At 41.8% G+C, this 22,921-nt stretch overlaps 2 protein-coding genes across 2 annotated transcripts in view; one reads left to right on the forward strand and one right to left on the reverse strand.

Moving 5' to 3' along the window:
• Positions 1-15,394, forward strand: part of plxnd1 (plexin D1) — a 115,054-nt gene extending 99,660 nt beyond the window's left edge. The window contains exons 25-36 of the mRNA XM_007562336.2: positions 189-387; positions 464-610; positions 702-858; positions 1,216-1,319; positions 3,586-3,649; positions 4,937-4,971; positions 6,987-7,091; positions 8,087-8,250; positions 8,344-8,491; positions 12,742-12,882; positions 12,998-13,072; positions 14,545-15,394. Coding sequence (XP_007562398.1) covers positions 189-387; positions 464-610; positions 702-858; positions 1,216-1,319; positions 3,586-3,649; positions 4,937-4,971; positions 6,987-7,091; positions 8,087-8,250; positions 8,344-8,491; positions 12,742-12,882; positions 12,998-13,072; positions 14,545-14,661 — 1,456 coding nt within the window. The 3' untranslated portion in view covers positions 14,662-15,394. The remainder of the gene's footprint in view (positions 1-188; positions 388-463; positions 611-701; positions 859-1,215; positions 1,320-3,585; positions 3,650-4,936; positions 4,972-6,986; positions 7,092-8,086; positions 8,251-8,343; positions 8,492-12,741; positions 12,883-12,997; positions 13,073-14,544) is intronic.
• Positions 15,395-15,698: 304 nt separating this feature from the next.
• Positions 15,699-22,606, reverse strand: exorh (extra-ocular rhodopsin). The gene is made up of 5 exons (XM_007562335.2): positions 21,608-22,606; positions 21,221-21,389; positions 20,920-21,085; positions 19,643-19,882; positions 15,699-17,789 (listed from the first exon to the last, which is right to left on the reverse strand). The coding sequence occupies exons 1-5, from the start codon at positions 21,966-21,968 to the stop codon at positions 17,664-17,666; spliced, it is 1,062 nt and encodes a 353-aa protein (XP_007562397.1). The 5' UTR covers positions 21,969-22,606; the 3' UTR covers positions 15,699-17,663.
• Between the last annotated feature and the right edge of the window lie 315 nt (positions 22,607-22,921).

Raw genomic sequence — 22,921 nt, forward strand, 5'->3', positions numbered from 1 at the left:
TCCCTGCCTCAGATCAGATCTTTTTTTGGCTCGGCAGTCACAGGTGCACTGGACCGGACTAAATCTTGTTTTCGTTCTAATGATTTATTATTTTTAAATATCCACTGACCACACATTAACGGAGCATGTTTGCACAAGCCTGAGGTTTTTTTTTTTGCTCATGCCTCCTCTTGCTGATCTGTTTTCAGATGCAGCCTGGCGTCCTTGCTCACCATCGCCCTCCATGGGAAACTTGAATATTACACCAGCATCATGAAAGACCTGCTGGTTGATCTCATCGACGCTTCGGTTTCCAAGAACCCCAAACTGATGCTGCGCCGCACCGAGTCCGTCGTGGAGAAGATGCTGACCAACTGGATGTCCATCTGCATGTACAGCTACCTGAAGGTGAGGACGGAGAGAGGAGCCCTGGGAGACAATTCGATTTTAAAAGAAGCGCATTGACTCGGTTCTTCTTCCACAGGAAACAGTGGGCGAGCCCTTCTTCCTGCTTCTTTGTGCAATCAAGCAGCAGATCAACAAGGGCTCCATAGACGTCCTCACCGGGAAAGCCCGCTACACCCTCAACGAGGAGTGGCTGCTCCGTGAGAACATTGAGGCCAAGCCACAGGTTGAACACTTCACACACTCCGCTGCTCGTTTTTCACCAAGCAAAACACATTCAGTGCAAGTGACACTCTTTTCCTCCTTTTCTCTGTCAGAACATCAATGTGTCCTTCCAGGGGTGTGGCATGGACTCACTGTCAGTCAGGGTCATGAATACTGACACGATCTGCCAAGTTAAAGAAAAAATAATTGAAGCCTTTTATAAAAACCTGCCTTTCTCCCAGTGGCCTCGAGCGGAGGATGTGGACTTGGGTAAGAACACATTTCCTCTGATTATTTCCATCCTTTCCCCTCCTCGAGCCCTCCAAGATATAGTAATCTCCTTTGCAAAAAGGTCAATTCTTCTCATGAAGCCCAACTAACCTGAGGCTGCAATATAATAAATGACAGAATGCATTGAGGAGAGTGTACAGTCATAATCACAAAGAGTTATTGCTTTCAGAGGCCGCCGAGCCTGCAGAGCTGATTTGATTAATGGCCGGAGAATATTTCCACAGGTCATGACATGGAGCCGGAGCATGGCTGCCGATTGTCTCGCCTGCTCTGCTCCAAATTTAACAATGAAATTGTCCCAGTCCTTCACCTTCTTCTTCCTTCTCCTCCTTTCAGAGTGGTTTGACTCTGGCAGCAACAGTAAGCTCCTGCAGGATCTGGACAACTCCTCAGTGATGGAGGATGGTCGAAAGAAACTCAACACAGTCTTCCATTACCAGGTGGGTGTTTGTGTGTGTGTGTTTGTGTGTGTGTGTGTGTGTATGTGTGTGTGTGTGAGCATGCTGCTGAGGTGGGTGATGTCATACGAGTGGGCAATGAAAGGCGAGAACTCGATGTAAATTGTATTGAAGGACTCCTTTTGGTGGGCTTGTGCCTTTAAAGATGCATGTGAACCGTGTTTGTCGGGATGAACAACCTCAGTGGTTCTTGAAAACGATAAGCTGGTGCACAAGTGGGTGTGACCAAACACCTCATGTTATCATAAAACATTTCTCCAAATGGCATTTGGACCGTCTTTGTGGGCAGCTGCAAATTTCTGTCAAGCTTGAATGTGTCAATATTTGGAGCAAGAGCTTCTTTCTCCGTCCACGGTGTTGTTAAACTCACTTCACTGTAGTGGCAATAGTTTTCAAGCAACCCCCAGTCCACAAAAATGCAAACTTGTGCACCCGACCCTTGTTTTTAAAAAATATTATAGTTTTATTTTGTGTTATCAAATCAATTCAGAAGAGAATGGTTCAAATGCATCACTAAAAGAAAAAAATAATATGACAATCATGGCTGTGATGACTGTACATAAACTTCTAATTGGAAACATAGCCGCCTGTTTCTGTGTAATTCTCTGTATTATTTTTACAATAGGAACTTATTAATTACCTCCACCTCAACCCAAAACACGACAAGGTCGAGGTTAAACATTACATAGTTTATGCTATGTATACAAGTCACAGCAGGGGGGAAAGTGGTTATAGATCTTGTGAAAGTTCATGCGTAAAGGTCAGTAAAACAAGCAAACTGACGTAATCATTGTGAGGCATTTCCCACTTCCAAGCACATACCTGTCTGTGTGCCGTGGGAAATTCAGCCTTACTCTGATGTTGTTGTTGAGCTTCTGACTTTACTGTAATTGGCTTTAAGAGAGCGGAAAATGTTGGGACTTGTTAGATCTGGAAGTCCTGAGGGATAATGTCCCTGTTCAGCAGAAAAAAGAAGGTGAAAACACACTCAGCACATACCGTATGTAAATCTTGCCTCATAGTGAAGGTCAACCATTGAACTAAAATAACTACAGGCGCACACTTTCCTGAGTTAATGAATTCAGTTCTGAACTTTAGTAATGCAAGGGTTTTATAATTGCTGATCACTTTTGATCAGTATGACTTTTATGTTGTTGAAAATATTCTCTCCTGTATTGAACTATTAAAGATCAATAAAATTAGAAATATAAGTTTGCATTATTTAAGAGTTAATGAGGCTTTCTTTTACCTTCAAAGTTGTCACCCAGATATAAAAAAAATCAGATCAAGAATTTCAGATTTTGAATGATTGGAAATATGCCTTAACTATGAGATTTCCAAAGGGTTGCCAACATTTCCAAATCCATCCTGTTTCCTGACAGAGAAAGCTTGAAAGCTGAAAGGGTGGAAACAGAGTAACGTCGCTGTAATACATCCAGTCTTCCTGTTATCTGCTAAAACTCTTGTTCTCTCTCATTTTCCAGTAGCCGGTATAACCAATAGACAAAAATATCCTGACATCTTTGTGGTTCCTCTGACCTCATTTTTATACGCCTGAAGTGACCAAGTCCACAACAATGAGAGTTTCCAGTGCAAACTTATAGTAGGGTAAATTCACCTACAGGGAAATGAATATTTTTACATTTCCAGTGAGCACCTGGCTGAAAACCTATGCAGCTCTGGTCATCTGAAAGATGAATTTAATTTCCCTCCCACCAAAGCGTACTCCTGTTAAATCAGGCTAATTTTGCAAAACGAAGGTGATGTGACGACAGGAAGCCTTTATTAAATCTACTCCTCCAGCTACCTACATGTTTTTGTATGTCTGTTTATGTCTGCGATGATTTGTGCGTGATGAAACAAACACGCCGTGCCTCTCGACCTTTGAACTGTTACCTGTGCGTTGGTAAGTGTTGTTGAGTTTCGCTGGGCGGTTGGGACGGAGCTGTGAGAGCAACAAGCCAGAGCTTGTACTAACGGTTTGGGTTCACTGGCGATTCTGTTCAATCCATTTCACTGCAGGTTGACTTTAATGAGCTGCACTAGGCCCCTGCAAAACCAGCCACCGCTCCAGACCAACACACATACACAAACACTTGCACCTCTGAGCGAGACACTGCCCCCCAGGGCATGCTTAATGACACTGTTTTGGTGCACCCGAGCTCACCCCTGACCTCCGCCCTCTGGCCTCTCTCGCCTCTCTTCGCCCCCTCATCCTTCTTCTCCTCCTTATTCCCCGCTTTTCTAGATCCCAGAGGGCGCGTCGCTGGCCATGAGCATGAAAGACAAGAAAGAAAACACCCTGGAGAGAGGTAGGTAACCTTCAAACTCGCCCACTCTCTGTCACTTTGTCATGCACGCTCGCCCGGACGTGGAGAGGTACGCTCACCCACTCAATCACTTGGAAACGGCACATGCTTAGGCGATCACGAGAACATGATCCACTCATGTAAACATATGTGAAACCAAGCAGCCGCCCCTTCCCCTCATCCATGAAAAGACTGATATCTAAATACTTTCCAGTCTAATAAATCACGACAGAAACTCTAACAACAGTGGCTCATTGAAAGCTTTTTTTTTTCCCCCCTCCATGTTGTGGATGTAATCCATTAGCAGCTGTCAGCTTGTCGGGAAAAATGTGACACAATTTGGCCCATTGTCCAGCATCCACCGAGCTTCGCCTGTTGACAGATGAGTTTACATTCAGCCGTTAATGGGCTCCTGCGCTTGTTGTCCAGTTGTCCACCTTACATAATCAGCTCCAGACCAGAGCCTGGTTCTCTTCGGGTTCTGTCCATCAAAGGTGCTTCTCTCCATTCACGTGGTGCCAAAAATAGGCTCAAGAGCACCAAACCTGGCGCCTGCTTCAAAGCGTCAAGGGGGTGCAATGAGCTTGTAGTGCTCCCTGGCTAATCTGCAGCACTGTCCTGGCCGTCTGTGATCAGTGCTGAGGGTCTGGATGGTGGCCTGCTGGATGGGGGCTTCTCTGGCAGAGTGGGCTGTAATGAGAAAACACACACCATGAAGGTGCCTGCTTGCTTGTGTGTGTGTGTGCGTGTGTGTGTGACTTTCAGCTTGTCTTTGTTTTAGCTCTTGTGCCGTGCACAATAAATTTACTATGTTTGTCTTTGAGTCCATGTTTGAACATGAGTCTACGCTCATCCCGGCACTCATATCCGTTCATGCGTGTGTATGAATATGTTTTGTGTTGAGATCTATAAATAAACCGGCTAGATTTAATTCTTTTGTTCCCAGCGTTGGCCGAGCATTACCATCTCATTACAGCAGCTCCACAACCAGTCTCAGACTCCGTGCGTCCGTCTCTCATAATCTCTCTCTTTTCTCTCCCCTTTTGCTCGTAATCTTTCTCTTTCATTCTCTCAGACAGCTGCCCTCCCCTTCAGGCGCACAGTCCACCCTAATCACTTTCTGCTTTTGCACTCCATCTCCTTTACTCTCCTGTCGGTCTTTTTTTTTTTTTTTGTCTTCCTTGTATCTCTCACTCGTCTCCATGCCTCGATCTTCTCTCGTTTGCTCACGCCTGCACCACACTAGTTGTGTAATTGTTTAATACCATATGTTTTCTTGTCTTTCTCTAGTCAAAGATCTGGACACAGAGAAATATGTGCACTTGGTGAGTATCTTCATGCAAGTAATTTGGCTAAATCTGAGGAGCTTTTCCTGTGGGCAGCCCAGCGGCAAGCCTGATGATGGAGAGAATATGGGGGGGGGGGAGGAATGGAGGTGAGAGGGAAAGCTGCTGAGAGGACATGACAGCGCTAATGCTGCTTAAGCTCTTTCATAAACGTCAGCTAAGATATGGGCCCTTTGACTCTAATATAATGAGTTTCTTGGAATACAATTTGCCGGGTGAACGGTTGGTTTTAACGGAAAGTTCTAGCGTAGTTAGAACCTAAAGGAATAGTTTAGGATTGTTTAAGTGACGTTCTGTTAAAAGGTTATAAGCGGTTTCTATCCATATAAAACTCTTTTGGAATTGTCATTTGGTATAAATCCAGATTAGCTGGTCCAAGGAGGCTGCCGCTAACAGCTAGTTAGAGAAGCACTAAGACCAAGGTGGACGTCTTCCCTCTTAAAATCATCTTAGTGGTTTTAGACGAGGATATTTTATTTAAACCCTGGGTCTGCAACTCCTGTCCTTGAATGTCAATGTCATGCAACTTTTGAGTAAAATAATGAATTACCTCCTTGGCATGTCAGCAAGATTTGCAAAGGCTTTCTCTTCAAGCGTGACGCTTCCAAACGTCGCAGAGCAGCAGCACTAAGGGACCAGAGTTGCTGACCCCTGCCTTAAACCATCATGTTTGTGTGTTATTTCGAACAGGGTGTCCAAACTTTGTGTCACATAGGACAAAATTGTCAAGTAAAAAGGATTTGCAAATTAAGTAAAGATAGTCTTTTTTCCCCCCCCATCTCAATAAATGAAGCTGCAATACATCAAATAAACAAATAAATTGGTCAGATTTTTTAGTTGGAAAGTGATGTTCAGATTATTGTAGATTCAAAACTTATTAAAGGTTTTGCAGGTTTGCCTCATTTAAAAAAGCCATCTAGTTTCTAATTTCTTTAGGTCTTCATTGGGGGAAAAAATAGGTCAGTTCTGAGGAATAGAAACAGCATTTTGGTCACTCTTCCTTTGAAAACTCTTCCTGTTTCAGCCAAGTTTAATAAATTAATGAAAAGCAAATTTGGGTGCAGCAAAGTTTGGTTTTTTTTGTGAGTAAAAGTCACAAGTTAGTTGTGGGCCTTTCAGGAAAAAGCAAACGCTTGGTTACTTAAAGATGAATATGTTGTGTTATAGTCGATATTTTCACCTGCAGAGGTGATGTTTCTTTTTTTTTTCTTTTTTTTTTGTTATGCAAATAATTACTTTTTTGTTTTTTATAGTTAAAAATTAAACTATTTTCTAATCTGGGAATCTGTGTTTCTCTATTCACCATTACAATGTAAACATGCTTACTCACCTCAATATTGTAGCCACAAAATTAACCAAAATGTACGGTAAATATTTAATAAATTCATTCATACCAAATTATCTTGCATTCTCTTTGAGTTTATAGTTTCTGGGACTTTTAAGAGATTTTCAGTCTGTTTTGTGGACCTTATGGATTTTAAGTTCTCAGTTTAAGCTTAAACAACTTTGAAGAGTCAACTTTTGCTTAGTCTACAGACATAGGTTAAGAAGGCAGGAGACCAATTTGGTCTCTCTCTGACTAGATACCAGCTTCTAGCTAATCTGGATTTATGCTAAATTAATTCAACAAGACTGTTATCAACTAAAATATTAACTCCATGTAACTTTTTAACAGAAACATATTTCATGAATCCTCAACCGTAAGTGAGTCACAGACATGACGCAGTCCCCCCCCCCATTTTGTCACAGAAAAAAAAAAAAAAAACATAGCCAAAAAACTAAAAAAAAATTCCTGAGAATTTCCCAGCCTCCTTGAACTTCCCTAATTCTGTTTATCCTTCAGTGCTCCAAAAATACCCTGAGTCAGTATCTGGATCATGTGTCTAATGCAAGAACCAGAAAAAAATCCCCCTTTGACAGCTCACACAGACAAAACACAGCAGTGTATTCACTTAGCTACTCCTCGCAGTAACGTTTGACCTCTGGTTTTCCAGGTTCTACCTCATGATGAGCTTATAGAGACCAAGAAGTCGCACAGGCACAGCCATCGCAAGAAAGTGCTGCCGGAAATCTACCTGACACGCCTTCTGTCTACGAAGGTAAACCAGAAACAACACGTTGTCAACTCTGCAACATAAAGTCAGAACAAAATCCCTCTCTTCAGGCTATATAGAAGTATCCATATCCCCTAAACGTTTTCACATTTTGACAGCCGCAAAACTTCAAAGGACTAAATGGGATTCAATTATTGTTCGTCAAAAGGATGACGTGCATTTGTATTCACACCAACCTATGTCTCTGCTCCATAGAATAACCTTTTGCTGTAGCTACAGCTGCTCGTACATATGCCTTTATCAGCTATGCACACCTAAAGACAGACATTTTTCCTAATGCTGCTCTATTTGGAGTGTGCATAAACATTGACTTTCATGCTGTCCTAAGGCTGAAATGAGTGGGTCATTTTATGGCAGAAATATTCTTTGATCTGGATCATAAGCTTTAACTCAGGCTTTATGCGTGGTGTTGTTGTTCTGCCATTTGCAGCCTCTAGCAGGTGTTAGCCCAATTTGCATGTGGCCCAAAATGATGTGCAAATTTGGTCTCATCCGATTCTCTCGTTTATGGGCCTCCGAGTTAAGGTGGACCGCCATGTTTTGTGATTTCTCAAGTGGTTGATTTTGTTTAATCATTCGCTGCGCTCATGAAAGAACCGGACGTCTTCTATGTGGCAGCGTTATTTGGCTTAGTTTATTACATTAACTACATTAAATAAATGTCAGGGTTTTTTTTATCCATCGCTTAAAAAATTTTAATAATAGTAATGTTCTAAATAAAATATTTCCTGGTTCCACACATATTAGACTGAAAGTAATTGGATACAAATGCACACCACATTTTTCAGGTTTTATATTGTAAAAAATGTTTTCTCTGCTGCATGGTTGTGAGCTAAGTCGTAAATTAAAAAAATAAAAGTGCACCAAGATTTATGCTTCATAGTATGTCAAAAGGTTCAAGGGGTATGAATACTTCACGTTTGTGTCGCTGACGTTTCCTACATCACGTGAAATTATGCGAATGCCCTTTTCCTCCACAGGGAACTCTTCAGAAGTTCTTGGATGACCTCTTCCAGGCCATCCTCAGCATCCCTCCTGACCGCCCGCCTCTGGCCGTCAAATACTTTTTCGACTTCCTCGAGGAGCAGGCTGACAAGCGGGGCATCACGGACCCAGACACCCTGCACATCTGGAAAACGAATAGGTATTCTACTAAACACCATGATTTAAGAGTCCTTTGTGTGTGGGTGGAAGTCTTTTAAAAAACCGACTCCCCCCACCCCCTCTGTCTGGGCAGCTTACCTCTGCGTTTCTGGGTGAACATCCTGAAGAACCCCCAGTTTGTGTTCGACATCGATAAGACGGATCACATGGACGCCTGTCTGTCCGTCATCGCCCAGGCTTTCATTGACGCCTGCTCCATTTCTGATCTGCAGCTGGGAAAGGTGAGTCTCTCGTTTACAGTGTTTATATTAGAAGCAGCTGTGGAAAAAGCAGCATGCACAGACATGTGTCTTCTCAGCAAACAAATTAGGAGCTGCCTGCATGTTGGAAAATTAAATTATTTCCTCTTTGTTTAACCTTAAACACCACAGTCTTAAGTATTTTTTTTCCTCAATCCTTGTTCGGTGATTAACTTTGGACCTTCATATATTTTCTGTAAATCACTGATCCAGACCAAAGTATTGACAATATTTGTAACGACTTGAGATTCTCTTTCCTTTGAAGAAGCTTCTCACAGGATTTGGCAGCAGCAGAAGGTCAAACCCATTCAGGAGCAAATCCACAGAATGTAAACAAGATTAGATAGCAGGCCTAAACGGCACCGCCCAACAACGGCTGTGCCACATGTTGCAATCAGAGCATCGGTGATAAGGATGTAATTTCAGCCAATGGCTCAGAAGGAGCCGTTTTCACTCTTATTACCTCTAAAATGAGGTGAAAATTGCTGACGCACCGTTCACTGTCACCTTACGAGGAACTGGGTCATTTCTCCTTCTCCACATTTAAAACCTCAAATTATTTGTTCTCCACCTATCAATCTTTGCATCTACTGGAGCAAATTATCTTTCCAACAGCCACTGCCACACACACACACACTCGCACTTCTTCAGCCCCCCCTGTGAGCCCTCCTCCTAAGCCTTCACACTGTCAGCTCCGTCTACCTCCCCTCCTGTTATTCCAGCCCACTCGGTTTATCCAAGGTCATAAGCACCAGGGATCTCTTTAGGTGCTGCGCGCGAGTTTGTGTGTGAGTGCGTGAACATTCATTCATCTATCTATCTTCCTATCCGCCTGTCTGCATGTGCACGTACGCATGTCAATGTCCTCACTGCTCACAAATCTGTCTCATCCTTCAGACACCATGACCCTCAGCACGCTCTGCTTCCTGTCTCCTTCTGACTGGCTTCCTCCCTGGAGGGAGCTGAGGACTCCTCATATAATGCTCTTTTCTCTGAGAAACAGGCTGATTTATGTGCCTTATCTCAGCGCCAAAAAGCCAGCGTGCCTACAGCCGCTATGCTCAAGCGTACAAACGGGATAATGCATGTGCATGGGTGCAGAGACAAACATAAAACCTTCAGCGATGAGATAGACTGCGTCTACAGCTCCCTGATTATCTGGCCACATCTGGCTGGCTGTGTGTGTGTGTGGCAAAGCCAAGTTCAAGGATGTGGTCACATCTTGTCCCGCAGGTGAAGGAGAAAAGTGATGAAATGTTACTACGCTTTGAGAGATTCTGCACAGACGATGACTACAAGACGAGACAGTAAAGGGATCCGGATTAGCTGGGAGCCCAGCAGCGGTGAACTCAGAGTAGGAAGCTGTGTGTTGCTTTTGGTTTCCAAAGAAACCGTCTTATCTGGCGAGATGCAGAGCGTAGAGGGCCACACGGTCACAGGAGGCTTGGTGGACAGATGGATGAGCAGCAGGAAGTGACCTTGTGGACAGGAAGAAAGAGGGTTCCTATCAGAAGGAGCAAATTTGGCTGCAGCAGCTCAGCTGCTTGGCACGTTTAACTCACACAATAAGTGACACAAATAACTCATGACGTGGAAATGTTAAGGTGCGCTGTAAGCACCTTCAGCCCTGCTGAAAGCAGTAGCTGCCAGTCTGTCTGCTTCCCTGTCCTACTTTCTCCGTCCCTTTCTCTCCCCCACAGTGCAGCACGCTCACAGCAGTAGTCACCACTAAAACCCGAATATGCCCACAGCCTTTTAGGGCTGCTACTTCTCCTGCTTGAATGAGCACCACTGTGGGGAGATTTGTTTAGACTGGAATGTTCTCTGGCTCTGAATATGATTCCTGTTGTTGTGAGCAAAGAAAAATGTTTCCTGCCTCCATTGTCTTGATTTTTTATTTTTTATTTTTTTGGTTTAGATTGGGTCATCAAGAATAACACACAGTTTAGATGTACAGTTACTTTTGAAGGCACAGACATAAGTAACTGTAGCTAGAAGAAAACAGAAAATGAGAGCTCAGAGTTTGAGATGTAACAAAATGGAGTCAACTTATTACTTTAAATAAAAACAAAATGGGTTAAAAAAGAACACACGTAGACAATCTAAAATAATATATAGATTATAAAAAATGAGAATAAAAGAAACATTTAGGAAAATATGTACATACTGTACTGATTCAGATCTAATTAAACTCTTTTCATTAAATGCACATTTAGCTGATAACATATAAACATGTCAGCCAGCATCTGTTAAATGTGCCAAGATCAGCAGCGTTCTTCTTCGGTGGTAAGGTGGTATATCCAAGTAAGAGAAATAGGCAATTTATAGCATCCAGCTGTGTAAGCCACTGAGAACATTTTGTAGTGATTAGACTCATCAATGTGAAGTATCGTTTCAAGTATGAAGATATGATAACCTCCAGTGTTGAAATAAGGATAATGGTGAAAGAGCCAACTGCATATTTCTGTTCAACTAGGGCTTGATTGCACGGAGGTGGGTTGTAACAGTTTGAAAGATTGGCTGGATTTTAGAGATATTTAAAGCACAGCAAGCAGAAATTGTCGTCTGGAGGAGGCAAAAAAAAAAAGGGAAAAAAAGCATGAATTCAGCCCGTAAATGTAGAAATGGCTGGCAGAAAAGACGGAACAGCTGGAAATAAAAGACTTCAGCTGGGATAAAGATATAATGTAATAAGAAAACAATCATCCTGTTAGAAATTATGTCAGTTTTAGTAAAACTGAATGAAAACATAAGCAGCATTTTAATAATTTAGTGAGTCAAATTATTTCTCAGTTTGATGTTTTTTAATGTGAGTGGCTATCTAATCTTAAAAGAGCATCAGGTTTCTGAAGCTGATTAGAGTTTTGTAGATAAAACCCTCTAATTAGAGGGAAAACTCATGACCTCAACAGTAATCTGATTACTTTTTCATAGATGTCTGGGGTGATGTCCAACTATGACAGGATATGGAGAAGTCACTAAATAGGCTATTTAGTATAAAGTGGTTTGAAAAATGGAGGATTCATTTAATATACAGGCATGTTGAAAAGAAAATACTTGTAGGTATTTGTGTATTAGGTTATAATTTATAGGTCTGGTAGATGCCAGAATCAGGTGCTATTTACCTTGTAGAACCAGTTTTAGCACCAATAATTTGAAGTAATTGTGTCCTGTAAGACTTTATCAAGTCTCTCACTTCATTGGTGAGAAATTTCGTCTCCTTTTTCTCTACACACAATCAGGATTCCGTGTTTTAATGACCCGATTTTTCCCAAACTTCAATCTAACAGATGGCACCCCATTTAACTTCAGAACATTTTTGCATATAAAGGAGTTATAGTTAACACAGTGACTTCAAGGATCTTGTGACTGCAAAATCAGCTCAAATGATCATCCCTCCGACGCTGCGTCAGAAAGTTTGGTTGAGACATTCCAGATATCTTTTAAATACAGCCATGCAAAATGAATTTGTTCTTCCATTTCCTTTTTTTTTGTCAGTAAGAAAACTCTTTGGCTTTTCACAATTTATTTTTTCATTACACAAACCAACCTTTGAGTGGTTCACATTGGCATAATCTCTCTCCCTCTAAAATGATGGAGTTGAATTATACAGTAAATTACTTTATGACCTTTAAACAGTTTGATGGATTTCACAAAGGTCACTGCTGATGTTTTTTTCCTTCTTTTTTTCCTTCTTGTCATTGTGTCAACACACTGTTGTATGCTCCACAGCACCAAGCTGACCTAACTCTTGCTTCTATAGAAGTGGTACAATTTACAGATTATTAATTGAATTAGCCTGATAAGCAACATTTAGCTGCTTTTTTATAAATCCTTTGTCTAATAAATATTGTTGAATCTTTTGCATGTTTTCTACACAGCAAGTCAGATGTGTAACAATCAGATAGATTTTTATCATCTCCATACATTGTTTTGCTAGGCCTGTATGTGTCATGCATTTTAACAATTCCCTACATTCTATTCCTCTTTTTTTTCCCCATTTAAGTTTTAAGTTTGAACTTTATAGCTTAATTAAAAGTGCTATATTTGTTCTGAGGATGAAATTAAAGCAGCATAAATCTTCAGTACAAGTAGGTCAAAGCACTGCAGGTGCAAGGGGACCCTTTCTTTAGCTCTGGCACGCACAGTCACCATGAATACAAAACTAAACTTTTACATGAGTTTCCTGAATGAAATACCAGGGATTTATTTATTTATTTTTTTTCTTCCAGGACTCACCGACTAACAAGCTGCTGTATGCCAAGGAAATCCCAGAGTACAAGAAGAAAGTGCAGTGTTACTACAAGCAGATACAAGAAATGCCCCCTCTCAGTGAGCAGGAGATGAACGCTCACCTCGCCGAGGAGTCGAGAGTAAGTCAAACATTCAAAGAGCTCCTGTTTGTCTGGTTCCTCAAAAGCATGTTGTGACACACAAGTCTCATTTTGGAATTTGATCTAATCTGCTGCTTTGATGTCTGTCTTGCAGAAGTACAGAAATGAGTTTAACACCAACCTGGCCTTGACAGAAATCTACAAATACGCCAAGAGATACAGAAACCAGGTGAGTGATTTGTGCATTTCTTCTCCGTTTTTGTGATCAGAAACATGGATAAGATATGTTTGGATGTTCAGACTTGTTTTTTTTTTTGTTTTTTTTTTTTTTTTTGAAAGCCACATTGCCTCAACAGAGCTCACTTGTTGTATTAAGTTTCACCGATAGCTATCAGAGCGTGATGCATCAGCGCTGCAGATCTCAGCTGCCATGAGAGATGTAACGGACTGTGGATGGCTTTGCAACATGTCACTAAATAAAAGCACGTAAAAGCTTTTCTTTTTTCTTCTTTTGTTAAAAGGGAGAAACAATCAGATTTGGGCTCTCGTCCAAGCAGCAGCAGCAGCAGGAATTATTCAGTGTGTTCACTCATCTCTTCCCGGCCCACAGATACCTTTCACTTTAAGCAAACAGCGTGTTGTTTACCTTCTCGCGAGCCAACACCCCCATCTGTTTAATGGCGCTGTTAAGTTGCCGCTTCATATCTCTTGTTCTGCTTTGAACTAGCCCTTTTCAGGCTCCTGCTGTCCTCCCCCATGCTTCCACGCTGCTACGCCTTATTCTGCAGAGAGAGGCTTAGTCAGTGGTGACTGTGCCTTAATGGAGCGCCCTCACAATAATGCTGCTTAGCTGCTTCCCTCTGTCATGCTACTGTACTGACGCGGGCCAGGGGCTTAGACTCTGATTCACAGAGCTCTGTGAATGGCCCCTGATTGCCTATTCTCTCGCCCCGGCTCAGTTCGCTCTGCCTGGTAGCACACTGCTGCTAAGAGCCCATAAATCCCACTGACACGGTGACAACTGTTGGGCATGAAAACCAGAGCAGATGTGGGTTTTATAAATATGTGAAGAGCAAGAGCTTTTGTGGTTATAAGGCGTGCATGAAGGCAGGGAGAGGAGGCTGAAGCACTTCACTCGAAAGTATTCATACCCCTTCAACTCAGAGCTGATGGGAAGAGGGATGGAGCCGAATACAACTCTGGAAGGAAATCTTTTACAGACGACAAAAGACTCTTTTGGACGATCAGAGCTACCATAGAGAGGTTAAGATCAAAGAATGTGTTCGACTTGCCCAGACAAAGTCCAGACTAGAACCTTAGTGAGACTTTAAAGATATTGCACAAAAATGTTTTCCATCCAATCGGATTGATCTTGGGCAAAGAAAGAAGAAATCAGTCGTTAGATGTACAAAGCTAGTAACACATTTTGAAAGCCATGTTTGCTTTTTTTTGTGCTACATACTAGTTTTGTTGGTCTATTACACAAAATTCAAATAAGAGTCATTTGACTTTTTAGCTGTAATGTGAAAAGGATCCAGAACACGTTTTTAGGAGTTACTGTCTGTGACGGCAGGTTTATTCCCTCGTTTTGCTTTTATGTAGACAGAATAATGAATGAATCCTTGACAGCTTCTGAAAGTCATCTTTGTTTTTGTTTTTTTGTTCTTGTTTTCTTCCCTCTCTCCCATCTTCGCCGGTCAGGTGGTGAACGCTCTGGAGGCCAACCCCACGGCACGTCGCACTCAGCTGCACCACAAGTTCGAGCAGGTCATCGCTCTGGTGGAGGACAACATCTACGAGTGCTGCAGCGAAGCTTGAAGCCGCCGGTCTCCTCTGCTCCCCACCTCTTTTCTGCTGCCAGCTGCCTTCCTCCCCAACCTACACGTTTCCCTGGGACCGCCGCTCAGGAGGAACTGTTCACGTGTGCGTCTTGACTGTCGCGAGAAAACGGATTTTGATGCCGCCTCTGGAGCGTCACACGCTCGCGACGTGTTTTCCCCCAAAACTTCCCCTACGACACAAGACAGAATTCCAGCCGAACTCTGATTAACATTAGAAGGAAACTGCAGGAATTCACAGCGTTTCCCTGGATTTCTGCACAATTAGCCCTGGTGGCCACCTTTAACGCACTGAGCCCTTTTATGTTTTTTTAAAAGGGAACGAGCCAATGATGCACTGTACTGTAATATAATGTCTATAGCAATATTTATAGATGTGTTATAATGCTTTCAAGTGGCCTGTCCATCAGGATTAGTAGGGCCATGATGGACTCCTCCCATTTCCTAAAGCCTGCAACAATCTCAGGTCTGGCCGAAGAGGGGCGACAGGCTCCCAGCGGAGCTCTGAGCGTTACGCCCCAATGTGCTCTGCAGGCTGATGACGGGTTGATGAGGAGCGGAGGGAAGGCCATAAAAGACTGCAAACAATTAAATCAAATGTTTTAAATGTAGTTCACTGGGAAGAGCTGCATCAGTATAATCAGTGTGCTTGTGAATGGATGTTGGATTCTGATCAATTACAAAAAAAAAAGAAAAAGAGGGAAATTTACATTTAAAAGAGGAAAAAATGTGTGAGCTCAATATAATCTGAAGAGAGACTGTAATCGTGATGCCAAATGATTTGTTTGTGAAATAAATTACAGGAAAGTAAGTATTTTAAAGTGTCTAATAATACTATTTATTATAGCAGCAGCTGAAGCGCTGTGCTCTTGAATGCATTACAGGATTTTAACGACATTTGACAGCCATTACAATCTGGCCCTCTACTCAGCCGCCCACAAAAAAAAGCATCTGGAAGTTCTCAGGAAACACTGTAAACGTTGTCATGATTGAAGAAAAAAAAAAAAAAGTGCAGGATAAGGTTGTGCAGACATTCAGCTTTGTTTTTATTGCAACACACAAATCCTAGCCTCTACACAACAAACAGTACGTCTCTTCATTACACATTCTGGCATCCATTCAGATACAACAAACATCTGCCAAACACACACACACACACACACACACACACACACACTATGTCATGCAGTTTCGCTCCACACCCATGGCTGAGACAAAGTACAAGCTAACCCTCCCAGGTTTATCATCATAAAGACCAGAGGAGAGAACAATCTGATACTCTAATAACATTAAACACATTAATACTTAAATAAATCTAAGGATTTCATAACTGGTTAGTCAGAGTGTCTGATTTGGGGACATAAACTGTCACATGCATATCATGGACATAAATGCAACGTTCATATGGGGCTTTTCATTATGCATTACATCTAGTGTTTTCGGGGGGGTTTTCAGGTTGACGAAGATACAGTGATTTCTAAAAATAACAGTTGGGTGGATAGGTTTATTATTGACCTATATCTAATCCAAACAGGGGCAAGTAAATGCAGAAATGTTCAGATATTTACACACATCCCATTAATATTTCAAGAAATGTCCTGTAGTAAGTTGCAGAGAAACTATGTTTTTTGTGACCATTACTAAAGTTCTGGCATCATTACGGTTGGGTATGAGACCACGCTTCTAGGTAGAATTGATACCTAGAAACAGTAAATAAATTGATTTTATTTATTTTTTATTCCCTTGCACTGATCTGGCTTTTTTTCCACAGCCTATATATTTTCAACAGATTTAAAATCAGTGACATTGTTACCCAGCAGTATCCACAATACACAATAGTGTGTTTGGTATCTCTGTCCTCTTTGATCATGAAACTGTGTATAATGTTCACTTTTCTGTCCCAAACGGTCACTTCCAATGAGAGGATTAGGAATGACCTCAGAACAACCAAGGTTTTAAACTGCAGGATCTTAGAAGGTTTTGGAACAACAATATCCGTGCCTACTGTCAAAATGCGGACAAAGCAAGAACCTCCTGTTCCAAATATGCCACTTTCGAGGCTGACAGAGATTTGCAGATGTGCGCATGAACGACCCAGTCGTCTTCTGGAGAAATGTTTTCAGGTGGGATAAGACAGACATTCAGCTGTTTGACCTCAGAAATGGGGAAAAATGTTCGGAGGAGTAAAGCTGAGGCTTTTAAACCTGAGAGGATCCACCAATTGTCAAGCATGGTGGCGGAAGGATCATGCTGAGGGTTAGTTTCGCAGCCAGTGATGATGAACTGCAGTGACATTCCTTAACCATAGCGTAAATCCGCAGCTGCACGGTTGAAACTTGGAGACACTGGTGTGATCCACCAGGACGATGAACCCAAACACTCATCAAAACTGGATCGGGGATGGACAAAGCAGGCTAGCATTAAGCTGGAACCTCAACACGGTTAAAAAAATGATGGACTATGTTTAAAAAAAAATGTATACAGGAATCCAACCAATTATGTAAGCTTTAAACTTTCTGGAAGGAAAAGTGAAATATCCAGCCAGGATTATGTCAGTAACTTGCTCATGGCTACAAAACGTGTGCATCTTCTCTGCAAAACGCTAAGAAACGTTTATCCAAATATTAGTGGGAGCGTGACTCTGAATCAGACTTTCACCTATAACCTGTTTACTGAAGCAGCGGGGGGAGGCCTGGAAGGGATTCAGTTGGAACCGCATCAAGATGACAACCCTATAACGCCGGGTTAAAAATCTGCAGGAGCAGCTGAACACTTTCCATAATTAAACGGGCTGAAAGTGAACATGCTGGCCTTTGATTGAGTCTATCCGCCTGAAGTTGCGGCACATGCGCCAACTTGCAGCGAGGACAACTGAGGAGGTGAGTCCGGAGGAATCGGCCAATGGAACGTATTGCTGCTCTGCGGTGGTGGGTCCCTTGGTGAGCGGGAACAGATGGAGCAGATAGAAGAGGGAGTGAGGGGTCAAGCGGGGGCCACCTGGCTGGAGGAGACGGATGAAGTCTGGGTTTTGGAGACTGCGGCGGCGGCCTCATCATCTCCGAATGGGTTCTTTCCACAGCACACTGTGGTGATCATGCAGTTTCTGAACTGGAGACCACAGAATCACATTCAGGAAACATTGACTTGGCTCATTAGCGTGGCCAGCTGACATATTAATGCAATAATACACTTTGTCTAAAATGTAACCACAGTAAAAACAGCATGTGCTATTCATTCTCACAAACTAATGTATTAACGTTGGCTAATAATGTGTTCACCTCACCTTGCTGTGTGTAGATAAAATAAGATCCCGGCATACACACATTTTTGCAGACCTTGTTTAAGCCGTTAAAGAGAGCTTTATTTGGATCTTGGAACAGTTTCCAGTTTGAGGTTTAAGTTTTAGATCATTTACAAGATAAATATGACAGATTTATGGTAAGGAAATAAACAGCATTCATTTTTTGCACATGTTTCAAATCCTTTTTAATACTATTTTTTTTCTGATTCTGGTTACACTGTTACTAAGTATAAATATAAATATGCATATAAATCTGCAACTAAAATTTTACTAAAAGGTAAAGTCGTCCTCTATTTCAGTATCAGGTTTTTGTTATATAAATAAATGAGACCATGGCAAACCATTAAAAAGAAAACTTTTTCCGGCTTTTATATGGGCTTATAAAGAATAATTCAACCATGAAGCATAAAAAATTTAAAAAAAGGTGCAATAACCTGCCCTGCACACCCATGAACCAAAACTTTGTGGAAGCACATTTTGTTCCAATTTTTGCGTTTTTTTTCTTCTACCTGGTGCTGGTAGCAATCTATCAGCACGCCAAATCTGGACATTTAGTACACATACTGCTTTGATTGAGTCTGTCCCAGAGGAGGTGAGTCCAGAGAACTGCCGACCGCTGTCCAAATGTATCAGGTTGTGAGGACATTTCTGGTCGAGAGCCCTGTTGGGTGACCCCATAGACAAACTCTTGAATCTAGTTCTTTACTCCAAAATGTTTAATTTGCTCTCAGAGTCTTACTTGGACTGACTGTGAAAGTGTAAAAGAAAATCCACCAGGGCAAATATCTCTCCATATGAGAGAGTTTTTAGTGATTTTCGGTGTTGCTTATGTGCCAAACACACTTTTTGGAACTGAGGCCCAAGCTTAACTTTGGTTCCGTTGGCCGAACCAGTCTCTCAAGCAAGGTTTTAACACGGCTCAGGTGCTTTCTTTTGGGGGGAGGGGAGATTGTGTCTTGCAATCTTATTTCTTAGTCCAGAAATATGAAAAATACAAGAGACTCTTCTCACATTTAGAAGACAGACAGTACTTGGCAGAAAATCCTGCAGCTCCTTCAGCTTCTTGGCAGTCTCATTGACCAGTTTGTGTCTCATCTTTAGTTTTAGAAAAATGTCCAGTTTCGTAATGTTCCTACATATTTTCTCCAATTAGTAACGGCTGCATTCACTGTGCCATAATGCTGCAGATTGTTAGTGCCCTTGTCCAGATTAATGTCTTTGCAAAATGACATCACCTTGAGCCTTTGTGACCTCTCTGCAAGCTCTGGCTTTAGTTAAAGGAAATGTCTGAACTCAAGAAGACAAAATGCTGAAAGTGAATCAAAGGGAGCTTCGGGAAAGTAGTAGTTTCATTGTGTGCACATATATGCTGCAAGGTTATTTTAGTTTTTCATTTTTTTAATAGTTTTTTCTTAGAACATTTTGTTTTTCTTTAACTTTGCAACTAAAGGCTAAATACTTGTGCAAAGTGTTTAATTAAAAATATAAAATCCAACATTCTAGCTATGAAATACTAGATAGGAAAAAAATGAATATTCTGTTTGAAAATACAAATTAGCTACCTTTTTTTTATTAGCTACCTTTTTTTTTAATTAAACTTCTATCCAACCTCATGATCTGTTAAAAAAAAAACAACAATACAGTTATCTTCTTTGCATACCTGTCTGTTCAGCAGAATGTAGATGACTGGGTTGTAGAGAGCAGCGCTCTTGGCAAAGAAGGCCGGCGCCGTCATGAACACTGGTCCGAACTCAACTCCCTGATTGGCAAAGATGTACCAGGCCACGGTGGCGTAGGGCACCCAGCACACCAGGAAGGAGATCACCATCACTATGACCATACGTGTCACTTCCTTCTCTGCTCTTTGGGTGGTTTCAGACTCCTGCTGCTGAGCTGCAGCCTGAACACAAACACACAGAACCTAAACATGAAGCACGACTGGGAGACGAAAAAGGGATCACAAACCCTCAAACCGGTTTTGTAAGGAACTAACATTAACTTTCTGGAGGGGTCAAAACCTTTGTCCTATTAAAATATATAGAGGAAACTTAAAAGTCGTCTATATTGCAGGAGACATCTAATTTCAACAAGCTCTACCGTCTCTGGTGAGAAAAGTGAACATATCAACAATATTCCCAGAAGTTTCTCTGCACCTTATAACTCTATGTTTTAAAGTGCTGCTATTTCTTTAGAAATTATAGTATGAAAGCTTTTTTTTTATCATTTGAAAAGTTCTAGAAACTTTTCATATATCTGATGAATTCCTGTCAAGGCAGCCTGTGTTTCTAGGTTTCTAATTATTTTTTTTTAAACCACCATTTTCATAAGATGACAAAATGAATTTAAAAAAAACATTTATTAGATTTACTGATCAGTCACATCATTTGTACTTTTTTCTAGAAAAATAGAAGAAATATAAGGATAATTGATACTGGTCAAAAACAATTTTGAAAGAAATACTGAAATAGGAGATGTAACAAACTTTTCTTGCAGTAAGTTTTCGTTAAACATATTACGAAAAAGAACAACAAAGCAAAACTGGAGCTACAAATGATCTTGTTTTTGGTAGATTATGCACTTTTACCCATACAAATTTGGATGTGGAGATTTATTTATTTATTTATTTTCCATTAATGCCTCCTAATGCATGATAAAAAATTTTAGTATTATCATCAAGGGCATGAGGATGACACAGTGTGGAGGCAGACTGCCCTTTAACTTGAGAACCTCAGTACAAGCTGCCACGTTGGCAATGATCTGCCCTCCTGAAGCGTCCTTGAGCTTCTAAATCCCCTCACATCTCCTGAGACTCCATGATGCTTTGCCCTCCTTCAGATGGAGGGGGGGAAAAAAATCTTTATCCTGATAAACAATCTATCATATCCTTTTTTTTCTCTCTTTCTTTTTCAATCAAAGCATAGATGGTGATATTCTTACCGCCCGCACGGTGCAGAGCAGGCGACTGTAGCAAAAGAAAATGATGAAGAGGGGGATGCTGAAGTGGAGGACGAACATATAGATGACAAATGAGGTGTTGTTGATCTCCGGCTTGGGAGTGTAGTAGTCAATCCCACAGGAACACTGCATGCCCTCTGGGATGTACCTGCATCCAAAAAACAATATCGCAGCATGCCATTATTAGATGCTGCCTGTATGCAGTACCATAACAAACTAAAACAACAAAAACAGGAATATTTCTGCAGTTTCACAGCTGCACAGACACGGTGGCATGCAGTACCTGGACCATCCGAACAGAGGCGGAGCAGCACAGGTCAGGGCCATGACCCAGGAGAACGCCAAGCCAGCGATGGCGTGTTTTTCCTCGAAGCGGAAGTTGGTCATAGGCTTACAGACCACAACGTAGCGCTCAACGGCCAAAACGACCAGAGACCAGAGGGCGATCTCCCCTGAGACATAAAGCAGGACATTTTACTATGAAAACTGATCTACAGTCTTGTATTGAAGACAACTGGGGCAGCTGAAAAACAAAATTCTCAGAATTTGCAGACAGAATTATGAGGGGGAAAAAAAAAGTTTTTCATTGGCCCTAATCCTCTTCCATAGTCTTGAACTGTAGTACACAGTGGATGTATTTTGAGCAGAATGTACATGAACAGCTTCTCACCTCCTAAAGTGGCAAAGAATCCCTCAACGTTGCAGCCGGTGACGCCCAGGCTGAAGTATCCGTGCAGGGCCGTGTACAGGGTCACCGTGAATCCTCCAACTATCATGAAAAGGTCGGCCACCGCCAGGTTGAGCAGAACATAGTTCAGCGGGGTTCGCAGCTTTTTGTGCTTGACGGTGACGTGAAGGGTGAGGAAGTTAATGGGGAAGGCCGTGATGATGAGGAACAGCATGTATGCGGCCAGAAGAGAGTACTTCCACGGCTCGGCGAGGTAGTACTGAGGGTGCTCAAATGGGCTGCGCACCAATCCCGTCCTATTAGACATGGGGACATAAAAGTTGGGTCCTTCTGTGCCATTCATGGCTGTGGCTGTTGATGATGTCTTTTCTTTTCTCCGAGACCAGGGCGAAAGAGCCTGCACCTCTCAGAGCAAAGTACAGCTGGGATGTCTTGTGGTGCAGCGGAGGTGGAAATTAGGAGAAAAATATGGATGGGCGGCTGGATCCTGAGGAAGTAAGACGTTCTCTGCAGCCCCCTGAGGAGGTGCGCCACCTTTTAATAGTCTGGCCGGATTAGGGACGAGGGATGGAGTGAGGTGTTAGCAGAGATTGAATTAAGACACAGTTTGAGAGTCCTTGCACACATTAACAAAAACACGCACACACTGAGATACACAAGGCATCACGGGAGAAAGCTCTAAAAATACACAGCACATAAAAGATGTGAAGCATTTTCTCAGTGAGAAGTTAGAACCACGGTTAAATAAACCCATTAATTACTGTCATGTGCATCAGAGCTGCATGAGAATTAGCCGAGAGTGGGAGGGGAGGCGGAGGAACGGTTTGGAATTTCAGCCGTTCGGAGTGGACGGACTACAAATGAAATTTCTGCAGCAATCCAACTTATTTGCATCTGTAAAAAGCTTAATCCTCAACCACTGCAAGGCGGAGAGCTCCACTTATAGTGTTGAGTGTAATCAGAATCAGCGGGTTATGCTGCTCATAACAGCTCTTACACAAACACAAAGTTCAAACAAAAAGAGAAAAGGCAGTTGAAATCACTCGTTTTTTCCCTTGTAAAATGGATAATAACAGTCATATGAAAGCCAGCGTATTTTATTATAGTTGATGCGATCTGTACACAAGCTCAGAAAGAACACAGATCTTTGTGTAATAACATGCACAAAAACATTAAAATAGTGATGTTTCTCAAAAAGGTTTTATATATTTTACACTGTACACAAAGTACCTTTTACCAAGACACACCACGTATTACCTCTGCTCCTAAAGATTTAGAACAACAAATTTACATAAC

This window comes from Poecilia formosa, unplaced genomic scaffold (assembly GCF_000485575.1).
Source record: "Poecilia formosa unplaced genomic scaffold, Poecilia_formosa-5.1.2 Scaffold135, whole genome shotgun sequence".
Lineage (NCBI taxonomy): Eukaryota > Metazoa > Chordata > Actinopteri > Cyprinodontiformes > Poeciliidae > Poecilia > Poecilia formosa.

Coding starts and splice junctions, on each gene's coding strand:
- exorh (XM_007562335.2), bottom strand. CDS start 21,968: ATGAATGGCACAGAAGGACCCAACTTTTATGTCCCCATGTCTAATAGG. Junction 21,390..21,607: donor ATTCTTTGCCACTTTAGGAG/GTGAGAAGCTGT, acceptor TTTATGTCTCAG/GGGAGATCGCCCTCTGGTCT. Junction 21,086..21,220: donor CCTCTGTTCGGATGGTCCAG/GTACTGCATGCC, acceptor TTTTGGATGCAG/GTACATCCCAGAGGGCATGC.